The sequence below is a fragment of the Rutilus rutilus genome (genome assembly GCF_951802725.1).
Source record: "Rutilus rutilus genome assembly, chromosome: 1".
NCBI lineage: Eukaryota > Metazoa > Chordata > Actinopteri > Cypriniformes > Leuciscidae > Rutilus > Rutilus rutilus.
In genome coordinates, this window is record NC_140209.1 from 39,075,789 (window position 1) to 39,086,276 (window position 10,488).

The following is a 10,488-nucleotide window of genomic DNA, read 5'->3' on the forward strand; positions in this document are numbered from 1 at the left end:
GGCTGAGATCAAATATTTCCATCACACTTTTTTCAAAAGAAAACATTCAGGCATATAGCACAAAATATCTTGTAAAGGCAGAGGGGGAACAAAAAAATTCAACAATACAAATTTTTCCCCAATTTTATATTTTATTGTCATAGAAGATGCTTTAATAACGTGAACACGCTCATGCACTTTGCAAGAACGTTGTGAACAGAAACCAAAATGGGAATAAGCAATGGGAGACATGTATAACCAAGATTTTAACATTTTGGTTTCAATTGGTTAATCATTCAAACTTTACTGTTCATAAATCATTTTATGTTAACAAGCAAATCTTGGTCCACATACGGTTACTGTATATGCTGCCATTATATTTCTCTGATGGAAGCAAAAAGAAAAATTATATATATAAAAAAAAAAAAAAAAAAAAAAAAAAAAAAAAAAAAAGTTTGGAAGAGAGCTAGATCTCTTGCCATTTAACGTGTGCAGATTGATGAGGAAGAGGTCATGGGGGAGAACCTAAAACAATGGCATCGCTGAGCTCTCAATATGAGAAAGCTGACACGTGGACTTGATTTCATTTTCATTTGCTTAAAAACAGATTTCTTTAAGAGAAGTTTTTTAAGCTGGTCTTCAAGAGGCGAAGGGGAGAAAGAACAGGAGGGCTATGAAGTGTGCTGCGGCCATAGCAGCATCGACCTCCGCCTCGGTCAGTCGTTTCAGATCCACTAAACGTTCTTTTCAGTCCTTCTCGGCAACAAGTTTTAACACTTTTCCAATGGCAATGGTTTTCCCTGAAATAAAAAAAATTAAAAAGTAAATATTCACATATTCAACTCAAATTCACAGAACAGAAATAAACTACAAATCCGAGTTGAAGGCAAGTAAAAAAAAAAAATCACATTTGGTGAAAATGTCCACTCACCTTCATCTCGTAAGGTGAAGCGTCCCATCTGAGGGAAATCTTTGAAGGTCTCAAGGCAGATGGTCCCAGCTGTTCTCAAACGAGCAATGCACACCTGGTCCTGTTTGACGAAGCGGGGTCGTGTTTTGCTCTTGTCCCCCGTCTTTTTGTCTACCAGACAAATTAAGGCCTGTAAAGTGGCCAGAGGTACATTTAAACCACTTTGGTAAAGAACTAGCTGTAAATGAGGGCAGTCACCTCAAGTCAGCAGGCTTTCACAAGAGAATTTCCACACAAATATTAAGTCAATGTAAGAACTGAAAAAAAGTGGAGTAACATTCTCAACCATTACCGAAATTTGCACTTCTTCAATGCAGGTGTGGATATGAAGAACTGCATTGTAACCTGGGCAGATGATTGACTTGTGTTCAATGATGACTATCTGAAAATGGCAGAGACAGAAGCACAATTATTATGTGGAATTGCAAAGCAAAACGCAAAGAAAAATGGAGCAATCAGAAATACTGTTGATAGAACTAAGGATGGCCCAAAATTTCAGTCACCGAAAATTATTGGCCGAAAACGGCATGTTCGGTTTTTAGCCAAAAGAGAAAAAAAAACCCTCAGTGTTCAGCGCTCAGGTTTCACTCTCTCGCAGCCTTTTTTGTAACTTGGCGAGCGGCTCCGCTTCCAAAGGCACACAACTTTGAAGCGACTCGGGTCGAGTCAGTAAGTCTGTACCGGGACCCAGTTTGCTCTGCTCAATGCTCTGATCCGTGTCTGCGCTCTCTGCTCAGTCGCTTACGGCCCAAGCGAACGCTCCACTCATGTACCGCTCACACTCACCGGAAAAGCAATGGGCTGTAACAGTGGGGCTAATGCAAACAGTGGTTTAGCTGTGCTGGGAATCGCTGGTAAAATTATGCTACCCTAAAAAAAATATTTTTAGAATTGGTCAAAAAAAAAAAAAAATCTGTTAAATCTGATTCTGTTGCAAAGACCTGAATGAAGAATAATATCGATATTTTAATATTATTTTAATATATTTTTAGTCTATTTTGGTGTGTTATTTTAAATAAAATGTTTGGCTTGTATTTTTTTTTTCTAATATTAATAAAATTAAAAACAAAATTTTTTTTAAATAAGAGATTATTAAAGTATCTTTTTGTATATAAAAAAAAAAATCTATTATTATAAGTAGCTTTTTAGGTATTTTATTATCTAAAATCAATATTTTTATTCATAAATATGCCCTCAATGGTGTACAAATACCTATGCCAATGATCAGACTAATCCTCGTAAACGAAGAATTTATTATCTTTATATACATGGGACGGGTAGGTCCACGGAGGCTTCCATGTCGTTCTGCCATCTTGAAAAACTATAATAGCAGAGAGGGACAAAAAGTACTAGGCCAACGCGTTTCCACAACGCGTTTCGTTCAGAGCCAGCGTCACGTGACTGAAGCCAGCAGACGCGGAGGAGCAGAGTAGTGAGAGGCGCTTGTCACTGCTGCGGCAAGTTTAAAAGGCTGCACTGCACGGTTATTTATACACCGTTCATTCATACATATGCTGAGTCACAGGATGAGTCCTCATCGTCGAAAAATTGCTAAATAGACCGTAAAAGGAAACGTGACCGGAGATTACAAAAACAAGGGTTAATGTCGGGATAGCTAATGCAGGAGAAAGCTTTCAAAAGAGACCCTGAAGTTGCCTGCTTTCTTCTCGACGGGTAAGTCAATGTTACGGTCGTAATTACAAGCTTTTTTTTTCATTGCTTGGTTGTGTACTTTATTATATAGACAGTAGAACATTTATAGTTACAAGTTAAACAGGCTCTTTGATGAATAGCAGCTATTGAGTAAAGTAACGTTAGAGAAGGCACAGATGATGATGATGATATCTAACAATGCACGTACTTCAAAAATATAACGAATAAAGGCGGCATTACTACTAACTACCATAGTTAATGTTTTTCACAGTCAGTAATTTATACTGTAACATTCTTTTTTTCGTTGATTCAAGTTTCAGTTTGTTTTAAATAACAAACCTGTTCACCCGAAGGAAAACTCGAAGTGCTATTATGAGACATCCTGTCATAGCTTTTTGGTACATAATGTCTACCGTAGATGCAACGCGCATTTGAAAAAGTGAGGCGCTGGAGAGCATTATTCGTTTGAATGCAAAATACGATTTCACCACTAGATGGGGGTAATTCCTACTTAGTGTCCCTTTAACAGTAATTATATAAAAAAAAGAAGGTAATTTTGTGTTTCGTTTTCAGCCAAGTGCATCCAGAATTGTCAGTTTCGGCCCAGATTTTTTATTTAGGTGCATCCCTAGAAAGAACTGAATTTGTATTGAAGCTAAATCATTCCTTTAATTACACGAGTTTAATGAGTTTTCACTGACCTGGGCATCAAAGGTGCGCCCAGTGTGGCAAAGGTTCTCAGCATTGCAGAGGATAAAGCCGGGCAGGATCTCCTCCTCTTCAATGCCTTTGAGTCGCAACTTCAAGTTCTCTCCTGGTCCAGCATCATCGGTTTCGACGTCATCAGAAAGCAGACTCAGCACCTCCACAGTGTGCTGCACACAGATGAGGTAGGCACTGATACGTCATTCAGCCAATTCCTGCCATAAAACCTGACGCTTTAAAGTGTTACGTTACCATAATCTTACCCTGTTGGGCATCATCACAAGTTGCTGAGCTTTACTGATTGATCCCGACTCCAATTTCCCCAATATCACAGTGCCCATGTCCTGCAAAAACACACATCCATACATGATATATGAACTTCAAAGCATTCATACAAAGTAGTACAATGCAAAATAATTCATAAATAAATAAATAAAAACATTTCACCATTTAACCCCCTGCCCCCAAATGTTTATTTTGTGTTGTCAAAGAACATAATTTAAAACTAAGCACGTTGATGCACTTTACTTGCCTTATATTTGTCTACAATGGGTAACCTGACTGGTCCATCACTTGATCTGTTGAAGTTTGGCAAACTGTCCAGATGTGGAATGAATGGTAACCCTCTGTCCATAGTACACAAACACATTTCACAAAAACAGTGAGACACAATATTCATGCACTTTTTATTGCAGTGTCAAATAGATACAAAATAATGTCAAAATGTATTCAGTTAAACTATCAGTTTTGGAACGAAAATGGTTGAGAAAAATATATATTGGATCAATGTATAAACTCTCAAAGTGACAGCCGCCTAATGCTGAATACTAACCTACTTTTAGACCCACCTGAAAAACTTTAAGCAGTGTTTATTTCATATCTCTCTTTATTCTATTGCATTTTGCTTGTGCTGTTGTTTGCACTTTGTTTATTTGTTCTTATTTTATTACTGACTTTTTACTTGTGGTTTTTTATGAAAAGAAAATTGTTTTGTATATGCTGTCAATCACAGTTCTTAGAAGGAAATCAGATTTGACAAAAATTGGTATCGGCAGGTCACACTTACAAAAACAAAACAAAACAAAAAACAGAATCGGTCAAGAAAATTTTAATTGGTGCATCTCTACTTCAAAAAAGAAAAGAAAAAAAGTAGCAATTAGCAAGCTCAGCACACTTACGTATACCAAGGGCAGTAATCCGCCGGCTCCTTTAGGTTGGCCCCAGTAAGTCCCGAACATGGCATAAAATGAATATCTTTCCTGGGGTTAAACCCAACTTTCTTCAAAAATGGAACAAGTTTCTCCTTACATTCTTCGTACCTACGTGCAAACAGTGAATAATATTAATGAACACACTTGGCGCATTTTTTGTTAAACAAAAATTATAAGACAAAGTAATATACAACAACAACAGCCGCCTCTGTATATAGATGTCCATTCACTGACCTCTCCAGACTCCAGTTGACTGTTGGGTCATCCATTTTGTTTACAAGTACAATCAAATGCTTTACTCCAGCAGTTTTGGCCAACATGGCATGCTCTCGCGTCTGGCCTCCTTTCTCAAAGCCTGTTTCAAACTCTCCTTTCCTTGCAGAGATTACCTTCAGAGAGAGAAAAAGTGACATTTAATACAGGGACTAAAGTGAATGGAAAAACAAAAACTTTTCTGTTTTCTGAGTGACAGTCAGTGCCTTTTGAGTCTGACATCTGTATTCAAACAGCGCCCTCTTCTGTATCGTGACCACATCGCCCTGCTCATAGCTCAGGTTTTTCCATGGATTTTCGGAATTTTAGGTAGCATGAGTGGATATTTCGCAGGGCAGTCCTTCAGTGCCTATTCAACATTATGACTCACCAGCACTGCCAAATCAGCCTGTGAAGCACCACCAATCATGTTGGGCACAAAGCTTTTGTGGCCTGGTGCGTCCAGAATGGTAAAGTGCTTTTTCTCTGTTTCGAAGTACGCACGTCCGACTTCCACAGTCTTTCCTTTGTCTCTTTCCTCCTGGTTTGTGTCAAGAGCCCAAGAGAGGTACCTGAGAAAAACATTTACTATGAAAAATCACACAAAAACTAGGCACAAAAAGCACTGAAGTGTTACAAGTTTTAGCTATGTTTGGAGGGAATCTGTTTGATTACCCACCCGATGTTCTGGTAAATTAACTCAACTAATCTAATTACCAAGTTTCCCTGTTCTTCTCCTTGGCTTCTTTTTCATACTTCTCCAGAGTTCGTTTGTCCACCATTCCTGTTAAATACCTGTGGAGGATGGGCAGAAAGCAGGGCTTTCAGAAACAGGGGATGGAAAACCCAACTACTTCTGCTAAAACAGTGTAAAAATCAACAACTCACATGATTTGCCCTCCAATAGTTGACTTGCCAGCATCTGGAGGAATACGAGATAAGAAAAATTCAGTGTGAGGCCAGGACAGATAAAGAATTCAGTTCTCCAAAGACATTTTTAAAAATGTTCCCCATGATGCTTCTGAAATGCATGAACCGAGCTGCCTTGATGGTAAGTGATTAATAATAAAGTGGTTATATAACAAATCCAACCAATTTAGAGCTATTCCAGCAAGTTACTAGAATTACTCACTTTAAGAAATTGAAATGGACGCTAAAGACAAAAAGTGAATGCAACAAAGTAAAGAAATTGTATTAAGTTACTGTGCAATCATGTTTGTTTTATAATTTACCACTGCTATATTCATGGCACAAAACAAGTGAATAATAGAAGAAAAAAACTAAATATAAACAACAAATAAAAACAATTCATTAAAGGTTTTTAAAGTTTATCATAGATGTAAAAAAACTAATTATGGTCTCAATTCATTAAAAATCTTTTCATAAGAATCAACCGAAAAGTAAAGAGTCCTAAAGGAGTTAAAACCTTCACAGTCAATCAAAACAGGACACTAGACTCCAGCAATCAATCAAGCATCAATCAATCATGTAAATGCAATATGCAAAAACTAACCGACATGGCCAATAAAGACCACGTTAACATGTTCCTTCTTGGGGGCATTTGGCTGTGTGGGGGCTACTTTAGGTGTTGGCACTTCTTCTTCCTCCATTCCTTCCTCTTGAGGGGAGTCTTCTTCAGCTTGACCCCCATCTTCTCCAGGGCCTCCTGGCTCTGCCTCAGCCTCACTGGGCTCACTCCCTTTCTGCTCCCAGGTGTCATCTGTTGTCATCTCTGCATCACCGTTCTCCATGGGTGGAGCTGATGTCAAAAACCAACATTATCATTTTACACCGTTTGACCACTCACAGTTGGTTGTATGTCAACAACTTCAGCCATTTCCTTTTTGACTAATACTGCAGTTTGATATTAGGATACAATACTTATTGTATACTTAAGTATTGTATCCTAAATTCCTCTCTAAAAGGAGATTAGAACCTAATGCATGGATCAATTTACCAATACACATACGATTTATTTCCCAACTGTTTATGTTCACCTAATATATTACCAATTGTTTAAGTGAATACTCACTAAGCATCACATTGACATATTTCTGTGTGTATTTGATCATTTAGGTGCAAAATCGAAGCCCTTGGTCCACTCAGTCTTAGGCTGGCGACACACTGGCTGTGTGGCGTGAGCGGGGCGTTTTCTATGTCTTTGCACACCAGAAACGTGTCTGACGCGGCGCCGCTGCTGCTAGCTAACAAATGATAAGCCTCATTGGTGATATATTCGACATATGGGGAGAGAGTTGTGGAAGGCCTATACTTCATGTTAAACAAATATATAGCAGCAAAAACAACGTCGGCAGTGTTGACGGCAAAATAGGCTACAGAATATTTTGTTCTGTATTGACAGGTGCAATATGTGAAAATCGCTAAAACATTTTTTTATTACATTTATATCAAAACCTTGAGACTTTCAAACATCAAAATGTCATTTATTAATATGTATTCGTGTCAAAATGACATATAAACATCTTTTCCTATTCTATTTAGCCTGGAAACGCTTCCAACACGCTTGCTTGTCCCATGAAAACTAGGCGTCGGTTCTATCTCTAGCATGCACGCGATTTAACCGGTTAACATGGGAGCCGAAATAAAAACGGACACGCCACGCAGCCAGTGTGTCGCCGGCCTTAGAGCGCACACAGAGAAAGCTGCTTGGGGAACAGTAACTCTTGAGTCACTTTTCATTAGAGCACGTCCTGCAGTTTAGTAACAGTATAATGCATTTTACGACAATCACTGATTTAGCTGATTTGGATGTTAAGTTTGGGCTTTTAGAGAGGAACGAAAGCGCACTGTTCAAAATGTATTATCAGATGCATGGTAGAACTACCAGACAAGACTGGCGAAAGTAGTGAAACAATTTCAGCTGTGCATAGAAAAATTGTCTTGTGGGTTTTGCGTCATCTGATCGACCATCGGTCGATATTGACCGGCCGCCGATCAATCTAAGCACCCTTAAAACTCACTCTTTGACAGTAGGTGGTGCTGGAATAGAAAAGCAGAAACACTGCGATTCTAAAAGTGCTACGCTACTTTCCATTTCTGATAACCGCTTGTCAGAAAAGAAAGGAAGTCAAACAATATTTATAATTTTTCCACATAGGTATTCAGAATTTTTTTTAAATCGCTGGTGGTTTGTTTGTCAAAAAAATAATGGTGTTTATCAAAAAAATACAAGACTGCATCATCACTTAGCAAAATACTGTTTGTGCGCACTACCAAATCGTGGATTTGTTACAGCAGCGGCTCTGGGCATGTGACCAAAAGCACAATTCTTATTGGTTGACCAGTTTAGCTGCGGACTCATCTGTATGATTATCATCATTATGAGGATGTGAAAAACAATGTGGTGGTGTCTCTCAGCATTTACTTACCCTCGGGCTCTGATACTTCCACACTGGCATCCGTATCAGGACCTGCAGGAATACAAAATGCTTATTTTTATAGCTGTAATTATACAGAACAGTCTAGTTACTAAGAATACTTATCTTAAAATGGAAATTGCATGTCAACATTAAACACATTTGAGGACAACAAACTGCGCTATGTATGTAATAATAGTATGTGAACAGCATATCTTCCACTTGTGGTAAGACAGAGACAAGTTATAGCCCCGGTTTCACAGACAGGGCTTAGACTAAACCAGGATTAGTCCTTAGTTCAATTAGGGCATTTAAATAGTTTTTATAAACGTGCCTTGGTGTGCATCTTGAGACAAAACAATGGCACTGACATATTTTATGATATGTCAGTGCAAATTGCTTTCAGTTAAAACAGCTTAAACATTTATTTGAGTCTAACTTAAGCCTGGTCTGTGAATCCGGGGGGCAGGATCCTAATCCTTCAACAAACTCCCACGGTTTTGTCCAAATTAGTTATTTTGCGACATGATCATGAATTTAAGTAATTCTGTAGCCGGAGTCCCACGGTCAAATTTAATACTCTCAAATCTCTTACAATCCTTTTCATATTGCTTAGAATACTTGATCCTGTAAAGAGACAATACCCAGTCTCTACAGAGGTTATTTTTATGCAAATAAGCTTGGAAAAGTTAAACAAGCAGATCAGATCAGATCAGATCATATCACCGCGTTTACCTCCATTACACGCTACACTGTTCTTTCCAAGAAGACCTCCAGTGTGTGTACCTTATAAACACACTGTTTTCAAATACAACAGGTAACACGAAGGCTTCAGGTAAGAGTTTGAATATTGGCTGTAGTGGCAACATTTAGCTGCTTTGACATCATCCATCTTTTCTGGTAGGTAATACTCTGTTTAAAAGTATTTCATCTAAAACTAGGAGGTGAAACACTTCTCGTGTCATAATCTAAAGGGGATTAAGGGCAACAATTGACTTTCATTGTTCCACCATAACAGCACAGCGCATAAGGATACATCATGTTTGCAATAAGACAGCATGGGGGGTTGGGGGCAAACCTCACCATTAAACAAACCTCAGCCAAAAGAGACTCCTCAAACAATCAAGCAATGAAAGAATCTGTTTGATTACGAAGCGCCAGGCCTCTGATCATCAGTATTGATTATTGCCATGCTATCAAACGGCATGTTCACGTGTATCAATAAAATGGCAATAACATGACTAAAGCTTCAGCTAACTGTCTAGTTAACCAAAGAACTACTTGAACACACTTTTAACTCTTTCTTTAAAGTCAGGTATATATTATTATAAGGCTAAAAATGCTTCACAAGCACCTACATACAAAGTCTCCACCCAAACGATTCACTTTCTAGCACGAACCGCTGTTACAGTGTTATTATCGTGTTAACGAACGCTTATTATTCACGTCAAGCAAGTTTTTCTGATTGTTAACTTCCATATAACACGCTGGCCACGTTTCCGCTTCGAGCCGTTGACGGTAACTCTCGTGTAGCATCCATGCTAAGCTCATGCGAACAAGCGTGTGTGAGGCTAACAGCTAAAGCGGTTAACAGACGTGAAAACACCGGGAACTCACCCGCTGACTCCACAGTTTCCGTGGAGCCCTTCGGCAGGAAGGTCGGGACGAATTCTGCGGCGTGCACGTTGGGGACAAACGGCTTGGCGTCCACGTTAAGGGTGGTAGTAAGAGCATTGGAAAGTTGCACGTCGACCTGGGCCTCGCCATCGTCCTCCTGATCCCAGGAATCAGGGGCAGTGTCTATCGCTTCCATCGCCACACAGCTGTTCCACACACGCGCGCTTTAAAGCCACTGACTTGATCACTTTTTTGTCCGGCCTTAGCCGCTGTTAAGGTCACCCCGTGCGTTGTTAAAACTTTCTGTTAGTGGCGTATGGCCTTCCCCCCGTTTGGTTGAAATCAAACAGCCGGTGTCTCTCAGCGAGGGGCGAGAGAAAGGGAGGTTTGACTAAGAGCTCGGAATGAGTCCTCGTGTGCGCTGACGACTCCCCTGACCTCGCGGAGCAACAGCGAGTTGAATTCTGGGAAATGTAGTAGTTTAGCTTCTGTCAAAACACGAAAGGCTTCAGAGCGGTGTCGATGACAAAACTACATGTCCGCATTATGGATGAACCCGACTACCTCTTTTACTAGCTAATAACCAATTTCCGTTCGCCTTACTTATGAAACTATATTTAAAAATGTATTCGAAGCTTAACTTTAAAGTCACTTTAATAGGCTTTTAATGTAATAAAACAGCCGTTTTAGGCGATTACATTATTTATGTAAAAATACCATCACA

At 39.2% G+C, this 10,488-nt stretch overlaps 1 protein-coding gene across 1 annotated transcript; it reads right to left on the reverse strand.

The window, feature by feature from the left end:
• Positions 1–111: 111 nt before the first annotated feature.
• Positions 112–10,316, reverse strand: gspt1l (G1 to S phase transition 1, like). The gene is made up of 14 exons (XM_084414062.1): positions 9,765–10,316; positions 8,160–8,201; positions 6,284–6,529; positions 5,659–5,692; positions 5,488–5,565; positions 5,162–5,342; positions 4,753–4,907; positions 4,486–4,626; positions 3,840–3,933; positions 3,571–3,651; positions 3,304–3,477; positions 1,242–1,331; positions 911–1,079; positions 112–779 (listed from the first exon to the last, which is right to left on the reverse strand). The coding sequence occupies exons 1-14, from the start codon at positions 9,958–9,960 to the stop codon at positions 727–729; spliced, it is 1,734 nt and encodes a 577-aa protein (XP_084270188.1). The 5' UTR covers positions 9,961–10,316; the 3' UTR covers positions 112–726.
• Positions 10,317–10,488: the final 172 nt, after the last annotated feature.

Coding starts and splice junctions, on each gene's coding strand:
- gspt1l (XM_084414062.1), bottom strand. CDS start 9,960: ATGGAAGCGATAGACACTGCCCCTGATTCCTGGGATCAGGAGGACGAT. Junction 5,566..5,658: donor ACTATTGGAGGGCAAATCAT/GTGAGTTGTTGA, acceptor CATCCTCCACAG/GTATTTAACAGGAATGGTGG. Junction 780..910: donor CTTCACCTTACGAGATGAAG/GTGAGTGGACAT, acceptor TTTTTATTTCAG/GGAAAACCATTGCCATTGGA.